The sequence below is a fragment of the Homalodisca vitripennis genome, chromosome 1, assembly GCF_021130785.1.
Source record: "Homalodisca vitripennis isolate AUS2020 chromosome 1, UT_GWSS_2.1, whole genome shotgun sequence".
NCBI classification, from domain to species: Eukaryota; Metazoa; Arthropoda; class Insecta; order Hemiptera; family Cicadellidae; genus Homalodisca; species Homalodisca vitripennis.
Genome location: NC_060207.1, coordinates 143,573,791 through 143,600,734, shown reverse-complemented (window position 1 = coordinate 143,600,734; position 26,944 = coordinate 143,573,791). Strand labels below are relative to the sequence as shown.

Here is a 26,944-nt window from a genome sequence, read left to right as displayed (position 1 = left end):
TTGCTTTAACTTATTATAAAACGTGTTTTTCTTGGCTTCTGTGGTGCCAAAAAAACTCATTATATGTAGACAACCAGTCACAGATATGTTGGTCACATATTATTGTTTATGAGTGTTTTCTATCTCCTGCCGTCTAATCGTTTGATCATTATGGTTCCTTTATTATGTATGATATTGTCACTGGTATATTAAACTATTTTAACTTCAAAGACCATTGTTATTATGACTAAAGATATGTTTATATCGATTGATAGTCTTGTATTCTATATACAAATATTATGTATCAATAATTATACTAATCAATATATAAAAAAAAACCTTGTCCACTTATTAGTGGATAGGTGGTGTTAGCCACCGAGTTGGCTACTCTGCCAAATTAGGTGTTAAATTCCTGTTTTGAGCGAAATAGCGGTTTTTTGTTTTCTTATGTCTATGTAGCTTTGTTGTATCTTTTACTGTCACCTGTATGTCTTCTTACACACATTACATTCTATTCAATAAAGATATATTCTATTCTATTCTATATTCTATTCTATTCTATTCTATTCTACATTATGCTACTTTTAGGACCAAATCTTCTTTCTGAAAGTATGAAAATGTAGATAACATTTTATGAAAGATATTCAAAATACAGCAATAATAAAATTGATCGAATTATTGTTGTATGGAACAAGAATTGTAATACATTAACAACAAGAAAAATACATCACAATTTTTAATAAAATAAATTTAACAATAACATTAAAACATATTACAACTATGTCCTAGACCTACATATTACAAAAACTTATTTATAACTTACCTTGTTAGCAGTGAGCAACCACTTTAGTTAAATGTAGGGAAAGATTCTTGCCAGATAGGTGCACTTCCCTGTGGTATGAAAATTGACAAAGATGGTCTGCTAGACAGTCTGCCGGTATTTCACTCCTAAACTTCTCTTGACTGCTTACTAAGAACTTTCAATTTTTTCAGTACTTGCACATGTCAATGGATCAATGAAGTTTTTGGAATGATTTATAGTAAAATGTACAAATTCATGATCAGTTAATTTAAACTTCCACAAGTCAGTGACTATGTTTCTGATTTGACATGTTTCAATATCAGAGGTATAAGAATACCCGTGTCAATCGTTTTTGGGACAGATTTTGAGTCTGTTTTGATACCCTCTTCTTTTCCCTTCAGATTCAGTTTCTAAAACCTAACACCCAAGTGCCTTTAAATAATTTTCCGCGGTTGTATTTTATTTTTCTTATTTAGCATTCGTCTACTTCTGTTCACCCCTGGACTACCCAACTTTTACTCTCTGTCAAACTTATTGTCTAGCCAAATGAAACAAAATTTCCCATAGAAAGAAAGTTTGTTTTGCATACAAACCATTTTGCTTGACACATTGTACTTTTCATCACTACATTCTACCATCAAAAAAACAGTTTGTTTCATATAGAAATTGTACATGAGAGTGACATTTCTCATACCAAACAGAACCCTCAAATAATGCGTTGGCAAAAGCTCTTCATGGTATTGTAAGTGCTCTTGCCTCTTTTTTAGCATCTAAATATCACCATGTTTGCACGTCTGACATGAGTCTTCATTTCAGCTTAACAAACATAGGAAGATGGGTTCCCAGGAGCCAAACCTACATCTTAAAGCCACTTAAAACAAATCTTGTCACTTTAAAGGGAAATCACACACAAATTCCTCATTTTCCTCTATTGTCATATTCTCCAAAAATAATTGACTTCTTGTTGTATATTGTTTACATTAAACATAATTGAAGACGTCAGGGGAAAAAACAGGCTCAGTCCATTTTTTTCAAAATACGTTTTTTTCTACTTATAATAAAATTGAACATTGTTAAACATATCTATACATCAATTTTGGGCAAAAAACAAGCTCAGTCCCTAGTAATAAGAATAAGAAAAATCCACGTCCTGGGGAAAGAACGAGCTTTAGTCCTACTTTTGTGGGGAAAAAAAAAAGGCTCAGTCCAGCTGAGAACTGTGGGAGTGGGATCAGCTGATCTGTTTATTTTGTCTTTCTTGGATTGGATTGGTGGTGTTGTTTTAAAAGTTAATCCTGTTAACATGTTCACTTCTGTTATGATTGTAAAGTTCCTCTGCAAGTGAAGATAGTAAGCTTATGTTTTTATGTTTGTAGTTGAGCTAAAGAGGGAAATGTGATTGTAGGCTAATTTTTTAGTGAATGAATGTGTCAGAACAAGTGCAAATTCAACATAACCTCCAAACATTAGTTGTGTGAGTAGCAAGATAACTGTAGATATATTGCTTAGGCCTTGTATATTTAAGTTATTGGCATGGATAGTGGAGAGGACGATATTCCTCAAGTGCAATGCCCTTGCTGCAACAAAGCAAACCAACGAGCAGCTTTCAAAAAAAAACGGAAAAAAATATGGCAGGATGTCGGCTGTGAGTAAAATGCTAAAAATTCAAAAGCCATGAAATGGGCAGTGACTGTCAGTGTTTGCGTGGCTGTTTCAGACGAGTAAATGAGACATCTCGGAATAAGATTCTCTCCGACTTTAATCTTATGAGGTCACATGATGAACAAAATAGCTATTTATGTGGGTTAATAACTGTCATACCTGTTCAGCGTAGAAGGCCTAGAGTAGAAAATGCTAGAGAAAATCAAGCATCTTATGCCTATAAAGTACGAGTATTGAAAGATAACATGTTAGTAGAAGAAAGCATTTGTCGTAAGGCATTCATTTCTATTCCACGGAATTTCCAAAGCCAAAGTTGAGTTTCTTGGTTAAGAGTCTTAAATCTGCTGGCACATCACCAAAGGACAAACGTGGTAAACATTTAAATAGGCCACATAGAGTATCTAATGAAACTGTAGATCTTATACGTGATCACATAAAATCATTTAAAGGAAGATCATCGCACTATAGCCTCCACAAAAGTAACAAAACCTACCTACCTGAAGAATTGAATGTTTCGAAAACGCATCAAATGTTTCAGACAAAATATCCAAATGCAAAGGTATCATATGAAACATATAGACAATGTTTTTGCAGTGACTTTAACATCAGTTTTTGGCTACCCCAGAACTGACACTTGCAGTAAGTGCGATGAACTAACGGCCAAAATTACAGGGCTACAGAAACAATTAAAAAATAACAGAGAATCCGATGATGTTTGCTAACATTAATAAGGAAATAACTTCTCTTGAAAATGAAGCAAAACTCCACAAAATCAAAGCAGAATGTGTTCTACAAAAGGAAAAAACACGTGCCAAACAATTATTTAAGCAATCAGTGGAACATGAGGCCATAAGTATGGACTTTGGTAAGAATTTACAATTGCCGAATATTACCACTAATGACATCTACTACAAGCGGCAGTTATCAATGTATGCTTTTAACATACATGAGTTGTTCTAGTGCGAAAAGTATTTTTTACCTATATCCTGAGACTGAAGGAAAGAAAGGGAGTGATGATGTTTCTTCTTTCCTACACAATTTTGTCTATGAACATCTGGATGAAAAAATTAGACACCTTCACATATTCTGTGACTCTTGCTCGGGCCAGAACAAAAACTTCACAATGATAAGATTTTTACATTATCTTGTTTATGAAGCAAAGAAAACTTGACTCCATCAAAGTAACATTCCCTGTGCGTGGCCATTCATACATGGAATGCGACAAGAATATGGGGCTTGTCAACACAAAATCTAAGGCAGAACTTCCTTCAGATTGGATTGAAGTTTTTGAAAATGCTAGAAAGAACCCTTTTCCCTTTAAAGTTGTGAGTATTGACAATCAATTCTGTAGACAGTGGACAAAATTCTTGGACACATTATATATGAAAAAATGCCCATTTGCTACCAGGACTATAAAGGAGCTTAAAATTTCCAAGGAAGGCAATGTGTAATGAACAAAAAATTGATGCTGAGGAGTTCTTACTATGCAGCGTGGGACAAATGTTCAATCCTGCCAAAGAAAAAAAAAACCCATTCTTCAACAGTATGTGCTGAAAATGAATTTCTAATGCCAGAAAAATCTTATGATGGTAAGTGAACATTTTAAAGAACCTAATTTAACTGTTAAACAATTTTAACTTGCTAGGCCTTATTGCAATTTATTATTTTGTTACAGGTCCACTGCCTATCAAGAAGGCCAAATACAATGACTTGAAAGATTTAAAGATATTTTGTAGTAGTGCTGCCCAAGAATACTTCACCAATCTTCCCCATTTGGATGAATAAAATTAGGGTCTTAAATGAAGCAATCCAAATTAAATTTATATTTTCAATGTGCTAAGTTTTATATGTAAAATAAATATCTGTATTATTTTGGACTTGGGTTTGTGTTAACTATCCTAGTCTCAATCCTCGTTTAGTACGATGGGGAAGAACAGGCTCAGTCCGGAGGACTGAGCCTGTTTTTTCACTGTAAAAACTGTACTTTAACCAAATATTTTAAAAACGTTGATGTTAATATTTATTTTTTTTTAAATACACAATTAAATAGTGAAATTAAAAGAGTTAAATATTAACAATAGCATTTTAAAAAATAACCTGACCTTAAAACTAACTTAGAAACTAGACTTTAAACTTTAAAATCTATTTCCTGAAAAGTTTTGCAAAATGTGACTGAGCTTGTTTTTCCCCTGACGTCTTCAATTGTAATTAATAAGTCTAAATCATATATTAAGTTAAATAAATTGCAATATTGAATTGCAATTTGATGAAACAATCAATAAATTCGATAAAAACAACTGAATAATGAGTGTAGGCCTCTTAAGTTTTTTCCAACATCCATGTTTAGTAGTTATATTCATCTTAGAAGAACAAATACAATATTAAAGTCACTTGTTTAAAATACATTATGAATCAATCGATATGAAATGATCCAAAATAAATTCTCGGATTGCTTAACCAATTTTTTTTATGTTATTCCCATATGAATCAGCAGTTTAAATAATAACAAAATATATTTAAAAAGGAAATATAAAATATGACAAAATACAATGATTGAAATTATAATCATTATGCTATAAGTATGATATAATTTATCATTAAAAGAAAATGGAGTAACCTGACACACTGTCAAGAATATGTTTAATTACAAGTCGAATCAATGTAGAAGACATTCACAAATCACTATGTCATCCTGGAGTGACGAGAATATTACTTTGGGTGTGTTCGAAAAAACTGAAACAAAGGTTTTGTAAATATGAAGGAAACTGATCAAAATGACAGCTCTATTTGAATGTCTAACCTAAACTTTAAAAGCCCACTTCCTTCCAGAACCCCTGTTTCCTGTTTTTTATTTTACCTTTTCATGTTCAGTTAAATAACAACTGCAGTGATCAATGAATCTTACTTATTTGTTTTCTGTCTCACACAAATCCATCCTATCGAAGAGTTTCTCTTTTGTCAAGAAAGTTAACATCTTTTTTTCTCCAACAGAACTTCACCATATTATCCAGGGGATCAGGAGATTGGATAAGTGGAAAGATACAATAGCTTTATATGGAAGACAATATCTCTTGTTTTAAAGTCCTGACAATTGAAACTGTATTCCAAGACACTTTACATTCAATGAGATTATTGCTGCACTTTTACAAACTTCATGCCATAGGAACATATGTTCAAGCATGACAAGAAATCATCAAATTTAATATAGCTTCTATACCAAGATTGCTGACTATGCCCAGGCCAGTTGGTTTTAGAAATTTTGAGAGAGAAGTAAACAGATTCTCACGTGAGAACCCTCATCGATGCAAATCCTGGGTTATACTCACACCAACCCTCAAATAACCAACTGTATCAATACGCCACCTTATCCAGCTGCTGATGATCCTCAGTTACCAGGCTTTACATTGGATGATAAAGACAGAAGAGGAGGGACACATTTTATCAAGAAAATGCATGAAAATTGAGTTTTTAAATCAAAATCTGCAGCCACTAACAGTACAAGCTGACCATGACCTGTAAGACTAAGTTGAGCTCTGCGTACGTAAAGAAGTTTATACTGGATTGAGTTTTGTGAGAGTGAATGTCTTATGGACAAACCATATATTGAAACAGATCCTTTTACAAAATTGTCGCTTAAGTAGAAAAAGCATGTACATAATTTTTTTGGAATATGTTTTATAATATTTTATTTTCTCCAAGTCATCTAAACTAAATTAAATTTCAAATGCCTTATTATTTTAATGAAACTACTAACTATTGTGTGTCATATTAATTGAAAATACAGTTATCAATTTTGTCAATTAAGGTAGCTTTATTTCTGTTTGTAATCATTCTTTGTAGATTATTAAATCAATATAAAAAATTAGGGCTACATATTTACTCTGCTCAATAGAGCTTTAAGATTTAATTTTATACTTAAAAGAATATTTTAAGAAAATTAGTCTCTTAAATCTTTCATGATAATAATGGCACAAGAACACTATTACCACTTCATTCCTTAACAGTATTGCACAGTGTATCTTTAATATAAAAAAGACACATAAAAGGTTCATTAAAAACTGTACTTATGTTTCTTCTGCATTTGTATAAAGCACACACATATTCTGCTGTAGTATTCACTGTACGAGTACTGGTTGGGGGATTAGTACTTTTCTCTGCAACACAGGTTTTCTTACCAGTACATGTGTGTCTAAGGCAAAAACTTCAATGGGCTTATGGAGCGTGTCAAGTATATTGACTGAACTTGTTATATTTCAGATTCAGCTGTTTTGGACAATCTTACACAAACTTTGCTGCTTTTCAACAGCCACAAAATGCAATAGTAAGTAATGATATTCTAGGAACCAAATCATGTATTGATCAATCTAGCTAGATTAAATACATAATATATTCATTTTGTTATATAAATTTCCTAGTAAATATTATTTAATATATTTAAATACTTGAAAGAGCAAACTTTCCACATTTGACATAAGTATTCAATAACATTTAATTTCATTTTATAACTTCTGTATTGTATAAGTTATATGTTGATTACATTTTCTAAATGTGTGTCCAAATATTATGGTGCTTTTAACTCTCATTACAAATATTTTTCATAAAAACTGAAGTAGTTTGTTAATAATAACTGACAATGATTACATTTGATATAATTATCTTTACAAATGATTCAAATCATCCTTGTCTTGAGTGTAAACATTTCTAAAATTTCTATTACACAACAGTTTGCTATACATTGTTTTTAATTTTTTTTATAAAGAGTTGGGAATTTTCTATTAGCTGTACAAAGTTCTAATACAGGCTATTTTAAAATGGGATTCATGTTAATAGTATAAGTTAGTAAAATAATGCATTCTTTGATATTTATCACTCGAGTTCCTCGTCCGATGGTAAACAGTCTAAGCTGCAATATTCCCCCTCCGTCCCATCACCTGCACACCCAGTAACTTCAGTCATTGTTGTCTGTCTTGCTATCAAGTATCTAGGGGACTGTCAGCAGTAGTTGAGATGACAGCTGATAGTTTCGTATAACATACAAATTAACAACTTGTTATACCAATGAGACAGGCTTGACCTGTAAAAAGGTTCAGTCTGTTTTATAAAAACAAAAACAATAAATTAGAGAGTTTAATGTTGAGAGGCTGTAAGTTACACGATGTATAGTGTAAAAGAATTGAAAAATCTATAAAGAATAAAATTCCATACCCAGAGTAAAGACTTCAGTCCAGTGGTCATTACTATTTAGAAGTAATTTTTCTTATAAGAATATTTAGTCACATTTATGTACGTTTGGTAAAGTGTTAGTCAAGATTGATTATTTACAACACAGATTTCAAGGAAGCAAAATTCTACTCATATTGGTGTGAAAACTTTTCTTGTGACTTTCAGTTGTGAAGAAAATCAAGTAGGCTATGTATAATTTTAATTAGAAATTCCACCCACAAAGGAATTCAGAATAGAATACTGTTCAAAGAACCAATAAAACATGTATGACTCCAAATTTATACAATTTGTAGTGAATAAAATGTCACTTTACATGAATATATTTAAGTAGGATGTGATCATTAAATGACTTGCTCTAAAATTTATTATTTTTTTCTTTTGTCTTTTACCACACTCTGTGTTGTTTTGGCTATTCTGTTAGTGTTTAAAAATTGTGTATCTTCTCAATTCTGTGTGAGCTTCAATGGCATCCATATTTAGGTCTTCAAGTAGTACACTATCACTATACCTTGATCATGTTTTTAAAGACAGTTTTATTTAGTATCGACTTGATGCTCTTTAAGCCACACAAATATATCAAGCACTTGCAGTGAGAACAATATCTTTCACTCTCAAGATCTTAATTTTAACAGTACGCCCCACAAAAGAAATTTTACAGGTACTTTTTAATTTGGCCCACATAAGGCATTATCACTGTCAAATGCAATAGTCTTTGATATCAAAATTGGCAGAGAAGGTTTTAAGGAAAAAGCCCAAACTAAAATAATATATAATTTAAAATTATCTAAAGTTAGTTGTTAATTTAAGATTATCTCACAGCTTAGCATACCAGTAAATGTTATACTAGTAGCTAATACTATAACAGATCTGTTACTCTCTTCAGATGCAGTGGAGGAGTGTGTGGGTAACAGAATTTTGAATCAAGGTGGAATTGTCACATATATTCTTCCTTCAAATGCACAGCCAAGGCAATTGTTGTTAGGCTTGGGTTGGCTGTTGTCTCAAGGCATCGTAGAGAACATAATCGATGAACTTATAATAGCCACTCCCTTAGGCCAAGAGTTTCTGTGTGAGGTAAGTATGTGAAGGAGACTCAAGTACCATTAAATCAGACTTTAATTAACCGTTTTCTTAGTTATTTATATTACCTTCATGGCTTAAAGTCATTCAGAGGAGGCATAAAACTCATTGTTACAAATGTCTTAATTTTGCAGAACTGTTAAAGTTGTGTTGATGATGTGTAAGGCAAAAAACTAGAACCCTCCATGTAATTAAACCTAGAAGGTATTGTAAACTCTACTTCTGGAATGTTCAGTTGTGAAGGGGAGAGGAGTATGTGAGGAAATTTAAAGGTGTATTGTCCTTTACCATTGCTACCTTGGAATAATGGAAGGCTAGAATATGGTTGTTTTGTCTCATTCAAGTTAATCATAGAAATCTTTACATTATCAGTTTAAAAAATATTACAGGTGTGAAAATCTTATATTAGTAAGTACAACACAATTCCATTTTGATTTATAATTGTTTAGGCATCTTACTGTTTGCCTTAAATGTACTTAACACATTATCTGAGGAAACTACAGTAGAATATTATACCATCCATAAATTTTGTCTTATGTTTGTCATTGTCAACTAGTTCTGGAGATCTTGTTATACCAATGAAAATAAGGTTGAAAATAGTAATAACAGGGTGGGTGGCTACTCATTAGAAATTCAGAGAAAATCATGATTTATGCTTGGATTGTTTGTGTGAAAAAAACTGAAAATATGCTTAAATATTTCCCAAGTCACAGGTCCATTACAGACCCCTCACGTAAGGTATGACTTTCTAGAGAGGACTAATATTTTCTTAAGCTAAGGTTAATGCATAGTGACAATGAAACCTCTAGTTCCAAGTCTTTGTGGTTGCATATGTTTCCTTGTAGTTCTCTAGTAATTTTTCAATAATTTAATGTATGGATCCCAATTCCTACTCCTTAGATCACTGAACCAAGTTGAAATGCCTGGTCAGAGAGAGGTCTAGTGAGTGCTTCTAGTTCATCACTAAACTAACCCAGAACAAAGTCTGTGACAGTGTCAACTTTCAGATGGACTGAGTTAATTTCAAAAGGTAAAATGGAGATAACTCAACATTTGCAGAACAGAGTGTGATATCAGTCGTCTCCTTTCTAAACGGATTCATCTCGTTTTTCTTTTTTTTAATCAAACAGACAACTATAGAGGAGTTCTGTGCACAAAACAAATTTAGTGTATTAAACAGGGAGAGGCAGGCCATCCATTTGCAATGTATAGTGGCTTAACCGAGAAACCTACCTTCTTTGTTATAAACAAAAACCCCCATATTTTAACTCCAAAATAATTCAGGGAAATAATTTTTAACACAAAAATGACATTTGGAGGGATAAGGATAATTTTTTCAAGATTTTAAAATGTAAAGGTAGATCAGGCCATACCCCATTTTAAAGGTCTATTCACTGTTCATTTTTTTAAAATTTAAATGTAATTTGCTTTTCGAATACAAGGTGGTCTAAAATGTCAACATTGTACGGTTACACAGTTTTTTGCTGCTACCTCGTTAAAAATTTTAGCAAATTCAAATTTTGATGCAACGCTACTAAAGAAGTAGTCTTTCTAAAAATATGTTACAATTGTCACTTTGCAGTACATTTCCAAATTTGTTTAAATAGTTTTAATTTAGTCTTGTAAAACAAAAAATGAAAGTAACAAGGTATAACTTTTATTACAACTATCAATAGCTCTCTTAAAAATTAAAAACAATTGTTTTAAAGTGCTCTATTTTGAATGGTTGAGAAATAGCACAAAAATACAAATTAAAAAAAGTGATGTATTTTCCTTAAATCTGGATTTTTGTTACAAACCAAAAAGTTAGGTTTCTTGATTCAACCTCTATACATCAAGGACGGGTGCTCTGCCTCACCTTGCATATAAAAATTAAATTGTAGTTTGCTCTTAAAATATAACAAAATTAGTTTCTTTAAAAAAATATGTATCAAACTTTAAACTCATTACATTTTATAACAGATATAGCATGATAGAGTATAGAGATATACAATACTATAGCATGTATTTTTACAATATTAGCTACAATATTGTGAGCTCCTGCATGGTCTGGCTGTTCTCTTAACACCATTCAGAGTAAGGCCTGGTACGTACGTCAGGTTTTCAAACATGCAGTGTTGTTCTGTGCTCACAAATGCGGTCACAGGACACAGAGACATATGGGGCGCTACCACTTACCTTTGTATCCATTGCAGTGTGTGACATTGGCCCTCTGGTTCGTATGCTCTGGTCCTCTCTGGTACTGCAATGGCGCTGCAATCTTATGTGTGTGCCACAGTACATTGTTATCAATTAAACAATGCACATGTACATGTTTCTACCACAACACAATTATGGAAATCAGTATATGTACTAAAATTGCATTAAAGTTGAATATTTGAGATGATAAAAATTAATCTACATGTACAATATTAAAGATAAATTTCAATCAGTTGGATTTATTTGGAACAGAAAGTATATTTAAGATTACAGTTTTAAATTTAACAATTTGTTTATTATCATGGCCTACCACAAAAATTATGTGCGTACATGACATGTAATTAACTAAATATTGGTATGTTACAGGGAGACAGAAATTTTACTTCAGAACCTCCAATACGACCTTGTGAAAGTGATAGAGACATTCTTCAAAATTACGCCATGGTTCTCTTGGGACAGATTAGTCACAATCTGAGAGCTATCTCCAACTTTCGGCAAGAAAGATCGCAGATATGTTCAAAGGTATTACCTTTAGTGCAGTCATTGTTTCAGTGAAAAATTAAACAAACACCACTTCTTAACCCAATAAAATCTTAAAGAATTGTTTTAATTTTCTTGTTAATGATGTATGAGTTATTGAAAAACTGATAGGATATAAACACTTGCTAATGCTACAAAAAAACTGAAACACGTTTCCAGAATATGTTGCTTTTTTCAGCTGTAGAAACTAAAACATAACTTCCATGCCAGTATGTATTGTGTAACCTTTTTCTGTTTTATGCCCAATCTGCTTTATCTTGTAGGTTTTCGTGATGGTTTTTACAAATACCTTTCCACTGTAAGCTTGACTCCTACATATCATCTCCATGCTGGTTTAATTCTTTACCTTTAAAAGATTCTCAACTGCAAAAGAAGCCAGATATCAGTTCTCAAAACATTATTTTTGCATTTATATTTGTAAAATTAACAGTGTAATATGTCCCTAATCCTGTTATTCTTACATATTTAAAAATATATTTTCATTTAATAAGATCTATTTTATTTTTTGAACGATTATAGTTTTCATTTTCATTCATTTAAACAGTCTAATGTACATCTTACTTGAAATAATAAATTTCATTTCTTGATGTTAACAATATAGATTAACATGATATTTACGTGATGGTATGTCTTGTAATTAATTAATGATGTATAGACAATAGGCAATATTATTTATTTTCATATTCATTAACAGAGATAGCGTTAATACATTATTTACAATTAAAAGATTAAATATTCTTAGAAACTTCCATCAGTTGTTGTGTAATGACTCATTTCATACACGCATCTCACATTCATTTCAATATTTAATTTAATTTAGAAATTTATTAGTAATAATAATTAAATAATGAAGGAATAATTAATTATAAATTGTCTCAAATGTTAATACAAACAATAATAAATACAAAATTAAATATATCAAAATTAATCAAAATTCACCTTATTACATATAAAACTCAAAAGTTATAAAGTAAACTAAAGTCAGTGATACAGTGTGCAGGGATGATTGTTGAGTGAAGAGAGCAGAGGTTTAAAAGTTTAGAGGAGAGAGGGATATAGAAGAAGTGAAGCAAGATAATTATTTTAAATAAAGAAACTGGTTACATTTTATTCAGCAGTATTTGGTTCAAAAGAAAGGTTAATTTATTAAATTCATATTATCACTGAAGTACAGAGAAGCAGAAGACAGACATTGGGTGAGAAAGTTCCTTTTAAATTTAACAGTGATCCATTGGAAGAACATAAAACCCAGGAACATTCGTTTCGATTTAGCTAACAATTCAAAATTAATATAATTAAAATTTAACAAAATTATTTTTCAAAATTACAATATCTTTTATTAAAACAATACCTAATATTTCTATTTCATTAAGCCATTACGACCACCCTGCCCTAAAATTTAAGAACTGTATTTAAAAAAAATTACCATTATTGTATCCTCCATCTTGTTTCAAAATTCAAACCTGTATGTCAATTAATTTATCATCATTAAAGTTCACATCTGTATCATACTGAGTTATTTATTATTTCTAGCTATTATCATCAGAATACAAATTAAGTTTAACCATTTATTTAAAGTATAATAGTAGTATAATATTACAGTTGATGATGATGTTTATAACCTAACTCTTCCAGGCTATACACAGTTCTTTCCACTAGTCACTTGAAGATTTTCTTCTTCAAAGCCTGAGGGCCAAGGTTCGTGAGTTTTCCTGGTAGCATTCTGTAAAGCCTGGCACCTGAATAAGATTGTCACTTTGCAAATAGAGCTAATCTGTGGGCTGGCAAATGAAAGTCGTTGCTATGTTTTGTTTGACGATTTTGGATATCACTATTCCCCAAAAGACTTCCTTTTAAGGCATGTTGAATTACCTTATGGATATAAATAGACACCACTGTGAAGCTTTTAAAAGCCTCTGTAAAACTGTTTTGATGATTTAAGCTAGCTATGGTTCACACTGCATGTTTTTGCTAAACTAACACTCATTGGAGGTTGATGATGGAAGCCCAACCAAGAAACAAATAAATAAATGAAAAATTTACAAGACTCCATCCAATTATGATACAATCACAGACATTTTGAAAGCTGAAGGTGTTGAATTAGCAAAACAGTCAAACAAACTTATAGATCAAGAAGTATGGGAAACAGAGAATGCCAGTAGATTGTGAAGAATCTATAATAGTACCTCTTCATAAAAAAGGAAGAAAGAGTATACAAACAATTTAGAGGAACTTCATTTTTGAACATGTTCTAAAATAAAATATAGTCAAGAAAAGTCTTGAAGTCTCTTTCAAAGGTTATAATTATATACTTAGAGATAAAATATGGAATATCTACCAAACTAATTCAAATGGCATAGTGTAAAAAATTCCAAATGTAAGATTAAAATAGAAAACGAATATTCACCACCGTTTACATTGCAGGCAGTTTTGGGATAAGGAGATAATCTCTCACCTTAATATTATTTAATATTAATTTTAAAAAAAACATGGAAAGAAATTAGAAACAGAGAATTAGGTATTAATATTGGAGCTAAAATAGGAATTTTAGTATTTGCGGTGGTATAGTATTATTATTGAAAAACCAAGAATTATTAGAAATAACAAATTTTAATAAAAGAAACTCAATCATTATGATTGAAAATAAATGGTGAAAAAATTAAACTAGTACATTTTGGTTGTAGAATCAATGAAAGAGAGAAGTTTAAGATTTTGAATTATGAGTTTAAAGAAGTTGATAAATTTAAATGTCTAGAAACCATGGTGAATGGATCTAGAAATTCAGAACAGAATTAACCTAGCAAACAGAGGTATGTATGTGCAAAATTAAATGTTAACATAGAAATTACCATCACTTTAAAACAGAATTAAAAATAGAAAGCAACTATAAGACCAATCCGTTATGGAGTAGAGACTTGGATCTCAACAAAGAAACATGGAAGTTACAAAAATAAAATTTTGAGAAAAATATTTGGACTTACCAAAGAAGGCCTCACATGGAGGATAAAATACAGCCAGGTAATTATAGAAGTGTTTAAACGTTTGAAGCTAGGAGTTAAAGGTTAAGGTGGGCAGGAGATGTGATTAGAATACAGGAAGGGAAAACTAAGGGAAATGTGGAGAGAATATTCAATAGGAAGGTGATCCTGTGGAAGACCGAAGAAACAATTAACGAACAAAATATAGAGGGACCGGGACAGATGGAGGCAGCTTGCTGATTAGGCTAAACAGTTTTATGAGAATTTGTCACCAGCAATCAAATCTGTGACTTCTCATTTAAAGAGCTTATTCTGTTAATATAAAGGCTACAGAGGAGGTCTAATATAACCTGTTGTATTTTAAGTAAAGTTGACCTGTTCAGGTTCACACAACAACTCATGGTGTCCAAGGGTTGCCCCACCTATCTGTAGGAGATGTAGAGCTGCTGACTGTATCGGAGAAGATACCAGAGTTCCTAGCCAGTTGTCGCCCCTGTCTGTCAGTTCTTGAAGCCTACTCTAGATGGCAACGAAAATCCCATATCTTCTGGCAGTGGATGGTAAGTCTTCTGGTATCTATTATATTTTGAGTGATATGATAATTACATAATAAGTTATGCATAGGCCACTTTCACTGAATTATGCTTTACACATATATTTCATACATAATATGACATTAATTACTATTTTGAAGCCAACAAGATTTACTTTTAATCACATCTAAAAATTGGAGGAGGTGCTCTCTGAAGGAAATGAAAATACAGAACAAACATTTATTAATCCTTAGTGCATATATGGTCTTGCTTAAGGCTCAATATTGTCTTTTAGTACACTCGGATATTCACTGTCCTCCATGATCTGGCAGCCACGTTACAGGTCCATTACATGTACTTTCACCCTGTCGGAATTCTCTGCTTACCACTTAACGCTGACAGATCGGATTCATTTTTCTGGATAGCTTCAGATCGGCTTCACTTGCTTTGATTTCAAATGTTCATAATATTGATTTATGGTAACATTTAAAATACTTACGCTGATTTAAAAACAGACCATAATGTAAATTATTGTGTTTGTTTTATAAAAACAATTTTTATTATAGAATAATTTAGTTATTTCTCAATGATACTCATTTATTACTGATAAAGATTACATGGTAATTTGTCATACATTGTTGTACAACTCAATGTTAAAAACAATGCAGTCTTCAAGTTCGTTCCAAGCTTTCTAAAAGATGCAATGAATTAAATAAAAAACACTTTTAGAACAGTGATGAAAGAATTTCCTAAGCTTAACAAAAATTTTGTAATTCAGATCCTAAAAAATGTATGTACTTCATAAAATGGATGATCGAAGATGACAAAGTCAATTTGTCTTTTGAATATAGTATTTGGTATTGATGTTTTAATATGTAAATTGTAAGCATGATCATTGGGGATAAATTAGTAGGAAATTGTTGTTGTGTAAACAATTCAACTTTATTTACAAACTAGCAGTTATCCGCGGCTTCGCACGCAATTTCCTGTTGAAAAACAGAACACTATATTCACATATTATTTTTCTATGACATTTCAAACAGTCCTGAGATAATTGGTAGTCACTCAAAGATATTTCAATCTCCTGACCCATTTAAGATTTAAGATTAAAGAACAGTGTTTTACGACCCCAAAGTCATAGATTGAAACAGTTTTTATAAGATTTGAATTTCTCTCCAACATTCCATGATAATTTATTTAAGTGCTCCGACAATTTCAGTAACAATTGAAATATTTTAAGTCAGTGTGGAGGAATCCTTAAGCCGAAGGCAGTAGCAATTTTATAATGCATGGTGGTGATATAGTGCATAATGATATATGGTATCCTGTGCAGTTTAGGAATGGAAGTAAGCTTATCTTAGGTACATATTATGTTACTTTTATGCTTAATATATGCTTTCAAGACTATAAATATCAATAAATTTCAAATTGTACTTAAAGTTATTAACCATATGGTTGTGTTGTAATGTAGCATTTACATAAAACAGTTAATTACTTTATGACAGGTTTTGTAATAAATAAAATGTCTTTTCTGCAATGCATTTCTTATGGAAATTTTCACAACTTTATCACCAGCCCTGATGTTGTAGAGAAAAGTCATTCCTTCATTGATAAGTAATTCAGGACACTTCCTTTATATAGATAAGTCTTGATAAACTAATTTGGTTATAAAGAATCAAATTCTGTCTGTTTGAATTCACTTTCTGTCTAAGATATTTCCAGTACCATTGTAGAGTTTGCCTTGTGCCTGATCAAGAAAATATATACGAACAAAACTAACTTCAGTCATAAAGAGTCTTCTTTCAGCTCTTTTAATTTACTCAAGATCAAAAATTTGTAAAGTTATTTTATAGTTTGCTTGTTTGTTCTGATGAAGAAAATATATAACTTGGTAAAGTTACTGCGGTGAGAAAGATTTAGGTCCGTCTGATTAAATTCACTTCCGGTCTAATTTATTTACTTGATCTATAAAATATATACATTGTTGGTTTTCAAGATCTCATTGGGTCAAAAAGCGTCTACTACCAGCAATTGTAATCTACCTCCGGTCTTAGACATTTCAAGTGTTTTAGTTACATTTTTGTCCCAACTAAAATGTCTCTGCGGTCAATATGAGTCTGTTCCAGTCATTTAAATTCACTCCCGGTCTTAGTTTATTTACGGTGCCACAATTTAATTATGCTGTTGCACTAACAAAGAAAATGATTATATATGTTGGTTTTGGAATCCAACTTAGATTAATATCTGGTGCTGAATTTATTTTGATGTTTTCACTGATCAAGAAATATGTATAAGGGCATATGCTTCTGGTATAAGGGAAAGAGTATGTTAACATTTACTTTTCTTTAACTACAGTAAAAATACCATACACAATATCAAGGGAGCTAACCAGATTCAATTAACTTATGTGCAAACATTCACAACTTTTTACAATAAGATACTTTTTATAACAGTGTTTAAATAATATTTCCATTGAATTGGATGGTTTATTAATCATTGGTGCAATTTAAATTTAGAATTAAATAATAATAGTCTTAAAATTAAATTTAAAATTAGATAATAGTCTTTGCAATCTGCATTACACTACTGATCAAGCACTTTACAATAATTTAATATTTTCTCAAATTTAAATGTAAACCGGTTTCTGCCTGTTTGATGAATTTCAGCTGAAAGTGTTAACAGCTGTTAAGTATCAGTTCACATTTTTTTATTTTTTTTTTTTTTAAGGAGACGCCAATCCCCTTTTGAGCCTTATTCTGCTCATCCTCATGGGCCAATGGCCTTTGCGAGGATCTTATCAAGTGAAAACAGAATAAGGGGGAGAGTCGATACAGTACAAGGTCGATGATACTGATAAAAAGTGTGACAGTTACCTGCGCTATCTCTATCTCAGACTCAGTCCAACGTCTTAGACCACTCGGTCATCGGCACTCCCCATTTTATTACGTGTTGTAGTGCAGTCTGCAGAATCCATTGTAAAATATTCCAAATCAATAAAAATTTATAAATAATTAGTCAATTAAAATGTAATAAGCAATTTAAAGTGGACAGAATTTTAAATCTAAACAATTCTCGAATCCACCTGAAGACACACACAAAATTTTATTCAACTCGATCCAGTCGTTAAGAGGGTTCAGTGACATACACATGCACACAATAAGATTACAAGTATGTAAAATGAAAAGATTGGTTTAATTATCATTAAAATACTAGTTTTATTGAAATATTCATGTAAACAATATGTATTTATTCTTAAGAATTAAAAACTATGTCCTGTAGCTTAGAGGGAATAAAAAATGTTGTATAATAAAGGTATAAAAAACAAAAATGGCAGTAATCTGTACCAATGCAATCAACAAATTCAGTTAAACAGAGTAAATAGTTTTGTTTGGTAATATTCCCATTTCAACCACAAAATCACCATCACTATAATCAAATTCTAGTGTTTCAATGATTTGTCTTATTCCATCAGAACCTAGGTTATGATGATTTACCATGATGACAATAAACAATATTCTGTATTTGCAATGCCATAAATAAATACAATGGCATCATCAAAATTGAAATATTTGTTGCTTTACATAGTTTTGAGTTTTTTGATTTTAGATTGTTTGAATTTAGTAGGTTGAAGAATTTGTTTATTGAGTACACTGGTTGTTCCACTAGCCAGTCCCAAATCTGCCTTTTCAGTCCAATCGCTATAGTATTCTTGAAGTTGTCTGGAAGCAAGTTTGGGATTTTACAGCCAATGTAGAAGGGTTTCTTGCTGAACTTAGTTGTGTGATGAGTGGGAAGACTTTAATAATTTGCTATTTTAGTGTTGTTTGAATGAAAATCCATATTTCTGGGAAAATTCCAACTGTATAAATGTAGAGTGCTGTGAGTGTTAGAAGCTTTAGGGATTTGAAAGCTTCTCTGCAGCTGTCTGTAGGCCAAGGCTTAAGAGTGCCCTAATAACCTTTTTCTGGAGCACTAGGATTTTGTTGAGGTCAGATGTTCTTCTCCATGAGATCAGTCCATAACTTATGTGTGATTCTCTTACACTGTCTTTGCTGTTTCCAGACATTCTATCTATTTCATCCTCTTTATCACATAAATTCTGGATGAAAGCTTTCTGGTCAGGTTATTTATGTGATGATTGCATGAGAGGTCGTATTAATTGTTAGATCTAGCAGTTTTGCACTTCTTTTTACTGTGATGTATGTGATTTGGGGGATTTTTTCATGCTTTCTGCTTAAATTTATTTGTGTTGTTTTAGATGGATTAATGGCAGGATCATTTTGAAGATAGTATTGCAATGCTATATCTGTTGCTGATAAAATATCAAAGTGTAGTTTTTATGGTGTACCATGTGTAAACAGAAGAGTTGTATCATTTGCAAACTAATAAGGCTGTGGAGGATGTTGTATCACATGTAATGAGTGGTTTTGAGGCCGAAAAAGAAACATCTGCTGTGCTATTAGAGTTAAGTATAGTGTTTTTTTTTAAGTTATTCCTCATAATTTTCTTGTTAAAAAACTACAATCTTATAACATTAAGGGAAAAGAATTATTGTTAATGGAGACATATCTGACTGATAGATATCAATTTGTAAAAATTTCTGAAGAAAAATCTGATGTTTTAAGAGTTTTAAGTGGGGTACCTCAGGGCTCTGTCCTAGGCCCTTTTCTGTTTGTGATGTTTGTCAATGATCTACCTGCTTTTATCCCTGATAAATGTATTTTATATGCAGATGACATGACACTGTTAACTTCAAGCGCTAATTCTGAAACTAACTGTATTGTTAAAAACTATATGGTTGAGAGATCTAACCTATGGTTCTCTGCCAATCAATTGTCTGTAAATAGTAGTAAAACAGAGGAAATTGTATTTAGTTTATGTAACTTAGATGATAAGACTGTGAAATTGTTAGGAATTACATTAGACTGTAAATTGGGCTGGCATCATCACACAAGTACCTTGTGTACTCGCTTATCTAGAGTAGTTTTCCTACTAAGTAAGCTAAAACAGTACACAAATGACAGTTTAGTCATAAATGCATAGTATGCCTTTTTCCACTCGCACATATTGTATGGCCTAATCCTGTGGGGAAACGCCCCTGGTGCAAAGGAGGTTTTTAAATGGCAAAAGCGAGCAATCAGATGTGTTTCAGGTATTGGCTTTCTGGATAGCTGTAGATCACATTTTACAGAGCTAGGCATACTTACTGTTCCCTCAAATGTATATTCTCCCATGTCTGATCTATGTTAAAGAACATTTGGATGAATATAACCTATGAGGTAGTTGCCATGAGCATAACACTAGAAATAAGGGCCTAATTGATTGTAAATATTTTATATAAGTAAAACACAACACAGTTATGGTTACATTGGGGTCAAACTGTGTAATAAGTTACCATTAGCTGCTAGGAATGTTACTGTACATAATTTTTAAAAAGTTTTACAAAATTGGTTAAAAATTAAAGCCTGGGAAACTGCTGACATGAGTGACCTTAAGTTTTAACAATACATAGCCTACCATTCTAGTCTAATATTTTATATGTTTTATGTAGGCCTTTATATTTATATTTTTAGCAAAGAGTATATTTTATGTACCTATTTGACAATGTCTATTACAATGTTGTATGTTGTTAAATGACAATAAAGAATTGATTGATTGAAACATTATAATTTCAATATTGTCATCCCTTATAAAACTGGAGAAATCAATGGTGAACAATATAAAAAAGAAGGAACCATGACAGAGCCCTGAGGCACTCTTCTGCTGACTGAGAGTTTTATTACCTGTATATATGTGATTTCCCATTTGTTTTTTGGTGAATTTCAATAATTTGTTTACGCCCTTTCAAGTAGCTGGCCACCCAGTCTTTAGCTAGTCCCTCTATTCCCAGAGTTGAGAGTTTCCACAAAATAAAATTTATGGCCTGAGCAGTCATGCCTTGCTGTAATCTAGTAAAAGTAGTAACTCTGAAGTACTTTGATATTAAGATGCGTAGTTCCTCAAAGCATAGTTTCTACTTTCTAAACATACATGATGACAAATGTCCATAATTGTATTATTCCTTCACACTACTTTAGTATGAATTGGTATTGTTTTAATAATGATGTTTTCACTTTTATTCTTAATAGTTTAAGATTTTGGATTTGAAAATAATTGGATTCAATTGTATTTTCTAGAATTCTGTACTAAAGGAAGAAGAAGAATCTTTGAGATGTGAAACAAACCCTCCATCAGAGGGAGAACAAGATCATCTGAACGGCTTTTTGAAGAAACTGGAAGATAATGTACGACAGAAGATAATGTCAGAGGGGAAAATATTATCTGAAGAGAACACTTTTAATGTTTCTAAAATTAGAATGTGTTTAAAAGAAACAGACACAAATTTTGTGAATGTTATTGATTCTTTAGACTCTAAACTACAGAAGCTAATAGATATTAATGAAAGAAAGAAGCTGGAGCTGTTTAAAACAATGTTAAAAACCAATAAACTTGAGAACTTAAGTGAAATTCTAAATAAGTTTAGTTTTAATGAAATAAAAAATTGTAAGAAGGAACATCCAATATTTTCAAAAGTACTGCCAGTCGAAACTAAACTTGATGCTTTGACTTTGGAGGAAAGTGTTGCTCTTAATCATTTAGAGTCATTTTTATAATAAATTAAAGGATTTTTAATATTGAAGAGTCCATAGGCAGTAATTTCTTAAAGTCGAAAATAATTGTATCTTTGTTTAAAAAAATGTTTAAAATCATATTTATATATTGAATTTGTAAGACAGTAAAATAATTATTTAATGAAAAGTATTTTTCATGTAACCAATATGACTGATAAAAATGATAATTGTAGTTTATAAGAAATGTGATTTGTGTATTTTTAATAAAAAATGCAAAATTTTTAACACGTAATAGTGCTTCTACATAAACAAGAGATGAAAAGAAACCAAGTCTGTTACAATTGCACAGCTCTCTGAAGTGTGTCAGTCAGTAATCAGTACTTTATTTGTCTTTAACCAGTTGGCAATTGACATAGTCAGAAATACATGTACAATTCAAGTGATTAACACATTTCCGCAGTAACCAAAGTGAGGTAGATTAAGTTTAAATTACAATATTCGACTGAGTAAGATTGTAATATATTTAATTTCACAGAAGAATAAGTTAGATAAAACAATAACTAAACAAATTTACAACATTAATTATTTGATTAAAAAATATTAAAAATTATAAATCTATAAAAGTATTAAAAATCAACCATAACAAGAATAGACAGAAAAATAATAGCAGAATTTAGGATGTTCAATATCAGGACTCTGGACAAAAGATTAAAATTCACAATACATACTAGGACTAGTCAGATACAACATACTTCAACTGCCTCAATAAATACAATACTCTAGACAGTCTTCCACAAACAAAATTTATATGAACAGACCTAGAAAGCTTACTGTCAATTGTTATACCAAGGATTTTAACATGCGATGTATATTCATCAGGCATGGAATAATTGTGCAAAGTGAACCAAAACTTTTGAGTTTTACTGTCATTTAATGATAGTTGATTTGACTGAAACCAATTTTTTGCATCAGAAGCTTCATCCATACATTTATTTAACCACAAGAAATAGTTATAAGAACTAAATAAAGTAGAATCATCAGCAAATATCAGACCTAATGCTAACCAGAAGATCATTAATGAAGACCACAAATAAGAACCGATCCCTGCGGAACCCAGTCATATTCAAGCTATGAACTATGCAACACAACATCTACAATTAATTTACCTGCCATTTCATCTGTATGACAAAAGGTCATATCTCATAAATGTGGTTTTGCCTTAACTCTTCACTATTTATTGAAATGGTCCAGTGCTCTCCCAAAAAATGTAACCATCTCCTTCCTTTTTTGTAGATTTTCAGAATTATACCTTTTTAATTTCACTACTCTTGTCCAAAGATGGCATAGTGCTCTTTTGCTATTTCTTGGAAATTAAAGAGCAGGTGTTCTCCAGTTTCCACCTGCCCGTCACACAGTACAGAGTCGATCTTCCTGAAAAATGTTAACTCTGTGAATTTGCTTCCTCAGGTGACCATGTCCCGTAATTACACCCACAACCTAGAAAAATACTGATTTTCCACAGGAGATTTACCATAGGAACTATCTGCATGGTCTCACTACTACAATTCCAGCACCTGTGATAAAACAAGTTTCACTGGTGGAAGAGGTTTTTTCCTTCCAACCAAGCCACCCTAGAAGGATCACAACCTTGAAGGATTTGTTGAAGGAAAATATTTGAGGCATTTGATCAGAGATAATGTGCAAAATATCGCACTGAATAAGGATGGTAACTTTCTGTGTCACTGTTGCAGCCCAATGCTAACCAAAGCATGCTGTTGAAGACAGAAGGCACTCCTGGCCATAACCCAAATGAGAATGTCCAGGGGATAAGGTTCAGACAGTATTATAGAGCTGTGGCTGGTACACTTGGAAAAACCTTAGTGATAGTAAGACAAGCCATCCTTTGGATATTATCCAGACTAGCTACTGCCATCCTGACCTCCGTTTTAGGCAACCAAACGACTGCCCCAAACATTAATCTAGGTCTAACCACGGTGACACAAAGCCAATACAGAAGCTTCAGCTTGTGATCTGCCTATCACGTGTGGATGGGATCCCCAGTTCAGACCTCTATCAAGGATGGTGACCAGGTACTTGACTTCAGACTTTTAACTCAATGGAAGAGCCTTGTAATAAGATTTTATCAATACCCTCTGACTGACGCTTTCTTGTGAATGCGACCACAGCAACCTTGGGGTTGATACTAAGGCCCATCACATCAGTTTCCCATCATGTTCAGTGTTGCATTGTTCAGTTTTATGACTGTTTATTAAACATGAATTACAATGTCATCTGCAAACTCCTTTGTGAAGACGCTGCTACTGTTCTCAAAGATGCAAGCAGGTCATTCGCAACTAGGTTCCACAGAAGGAGAGAAATGACGACAAACTCTCGTAGTCCTTGCACTGATGCTCGCTCTCATAACAGTAGTATCTGGGAAGGAGAAAATCCATCCCCTCCTGTAATCTAGCCAGTCTCACTCACCAGGAGAATTGTAAGGACTAAACGAATTGATCGTCCACTCAATCCTTGTACACCTATCCCAAATTCTCCTATTTCTAAGCATATATAGCGCTGCTATTCCAAGTCTTCGGAGTTGTAATACATTTCAATCATGGTAATTACCTTGTTATGAGTTATATTTAAGATTATAAATATTTTTATTATTGCCAGAGTCTACTCAATGTAGCATTTTGAGCAGTTGTCATTAATTGTGATCACTAGATATTGATAGTGTTTGCCGTTAGATAGCGCACAAGCACAATGTTTCAAGTGGCAACAGAATATGTTAGTAATGGATGCAATATCTTCTCATAGACTGATCATAATTAAAGGTTTCTGATAGTTTGATAAAGTTAAACACCATTGGGTAATAAAATAAAATTAGGTACCTTAGCTAACCCTCCTTTCGGTGTAGTAACCAACTAGCGACCATACCAAATGAAATGAATGAACCACGCACGGCCCGGTCATCCTGCGAGATAACCGGGCCTGGTCTCTGACAAGCACTGTCAATACATTTTAGATTATTTTTGTTGAAATGGCACCGACACGAGCTGTCCTAAGATTAATGTTGTTCATGAATGATTATTGTACAACAGCAGAATACGGGATTCAGTAGTTTCTGAAGAACAATTTAGCAAATAGGTTTTCTGCCATCAAAATGGAAAATGTGTGACATCATGTGAGGTTCTTTGATCTTTTGTAGTTATAAGATGCAGGTTACTTGTGTTTGGAAGTCTCTTAAGGTTCCATACAATCTTTAAGAAGTTTTATAATTAGTACCCAACCTCTCCTCGGAGATGGTGACGTAAAGGAAATGATATTGTGTAGAAAGTCTCACATTGACTACAAAGTTTCGGTGAAACCTGACAACATTTCCAAACATCCTTCATTCAATTTTCAACTTTTAAACCAGGCTATTTTTGAGGCGGACTGAAGATTATTTTACACTTCCTGTTCAGTATCAACGGCTTTTGCTCACTTTTCAAACATATTACAATCATTTATAAAGTTAAATAGATAAAATAAATATCATAGAAATACGAAAAGAAAATTGAAACCACGGATGACGGACTGACGGATGATTATTAAATAAAGTAAAAGAAGAAACGCGTGTACAAGAAAAAGGATGTCTCAAAGAACTATGTAACAGATTGGTATAAACACGTCCTGTTGGATCTATATAAACTAAGTTCAAAATATTGTATGTTGTGAAATAACGAAAAAGATCCTAGGCGTCAATGGCAGTCAATTATCAGCGAATCCGGAAGTGAACAGAATCAAGTAAGTTTAATAAATGAAATCTGTGTTGTTGAGTCGGAACCAAAAATAATAGCAAACATATATAATAACTTTTTTCTTCTATAGCAAGTGACCTCAAGCAGAATATTTATGAGGATTAAAGGTATTTAAGTAGTAGCGCCACCCAAGAAGATTTTGTAAAGGAAATGTATGTAACAAATTCTATTTTCTTATGTCCTACATCAAAATTTGAATTAAAGACTATTATTAATTGACTGAGAGCTTGCAAATCACCAGGATATAGCTAGTTATCTCCAGATCTCACAAAAATATAGCAGATATCATTGAACATTATATTAATTTTAGTATATCTTCAGGTGAGTTTCGGAATGATCTTAAAAATGCCATTGTTATTCCAATCTATACAAAATCAGACAGGCAATATACAAGTAATTTTCTGTGTATAGCCCTACTTTCCATATGTACAACAATCTCTGAAACATTGTGAAGATTTATTTGTAAACATTTTTGGAGCAAGAAGTGATTTTCAGCAAATCCAGTTTGGATTTGTTTTTAGATTGATACTGAGAATGCTTTGTGGATTTTTTGGATGAGTTTTTGAAGGAATGAAGGCGGGTTTGTTTCTTGACGCTATGAAAGCCTTCAATACTGTGGATCACTCAATCCTGGATATAATGTTTAAAGCTGGAATCAGAGGAATCGCCCAAAGGTGGTTTTGGTCTTATCTCACTGGGCGGAAACAGGGAGTAAGGTTCGGATACAACCTTATCGAAGAGGTTTAGATTATTTATGGCAAGGGTCCGTGTTGCCTTTATTCTCTGTGTATTTTAATAGTTTATGTGACGGTAAGTTCAAAGGTTTGTTAACAGCTTTTCCTGACGCCACTTCTTATTTTACAGAGCAAATTCAGGCCTGGAATTAAATTCAATAATCCAAAATTATATCAATCGACTAAGAACATGATTTGCAAATCACTATTTATTAATGAGTCCAAAGACGTAAGCGTTAGTGTTTAACTTAAGAAAAACAAATTATTTATCTCTAAAATATAACCATCAAATAAATTGTTTGTTATAAAATCATTGTAGTTGCTCAGGCATAGAGATAGCGGATAGTATTAAATATTTAGGTTTATTTTTTGATAGTAGAACAAGTTGGAAAACTCATGTATTATATTTTTGAAAACGTTAAATGATCACCTTCTTTTCCACAAAAACCTTAGTGTATTTTTTTACTCTAGTTTAATTGTTTGTTCATTTATTAATGTAGAATATAGGATCGTAACAGGGTCTTCATAGCAGTGTCAAAAGAGTGTTAGTTATTAAGTTTTAGAAACTTAGATATAGGCTTTATTTATATTTAAACTATCTCTCTTTGTAAAGAAATTTGTGTGTCTGGCTCTTAACCCCAAGAGTTTCTTTTTCAGTTTTAAGGTTCGTGTGTAACATCCCACACATGTTAATAACCTCGGGATGCAGACTTTATTAGTCTTAACACCACTATTTATGTACATATGTTATGTATACTGTTTTGTGACTAATAAAGACTTTCATTCACTTCCATAATTAAGCA

The 26,944-nt window shown here is 32.1% G+C and overlaps 1 protein-coding gene across 2 annotated transcripts in view; it reads left to right on the top strand.

Moving 5' to 3' along the window:
* Positions 1-26,944, top strand: part of LOC124372705 (tubulin epsilon and delta complex protein 1-like) — a 28,896-nt gene extending 1,952 nt beyond the window's left edge. Inside the window, exons 2-6 of one of the 2 annotated variants that reach the window (XM_046831119.1) lie at positions 6,701-6,764; positions 8,550-8,740; positions 11,312-11,467; positions 14,847-15,023; positions 21,173-26,944. In XM_046831119.1, the coding sequence (XP_046687075.1) occupies positions 6,701-6,764; positions 8,550-8,740; positions 11,312-11,467; positions 14,847-15,023; positions 21,173-21,649 (1,065 nt within the window). In that variant the 3' untranslated portion in view covers positions 21,650-26,944. Of the gene's footprint in view, positions 1-6,700; positions 6,765-8,549; positions 8,741-11,311; positions 11,468-14,846; positions 15,024-19,254; positions 19,395-21,172 lie in introns of those variants that run through there. The other variant, XM_046831126.1, reaches the window with a different exon arrangement.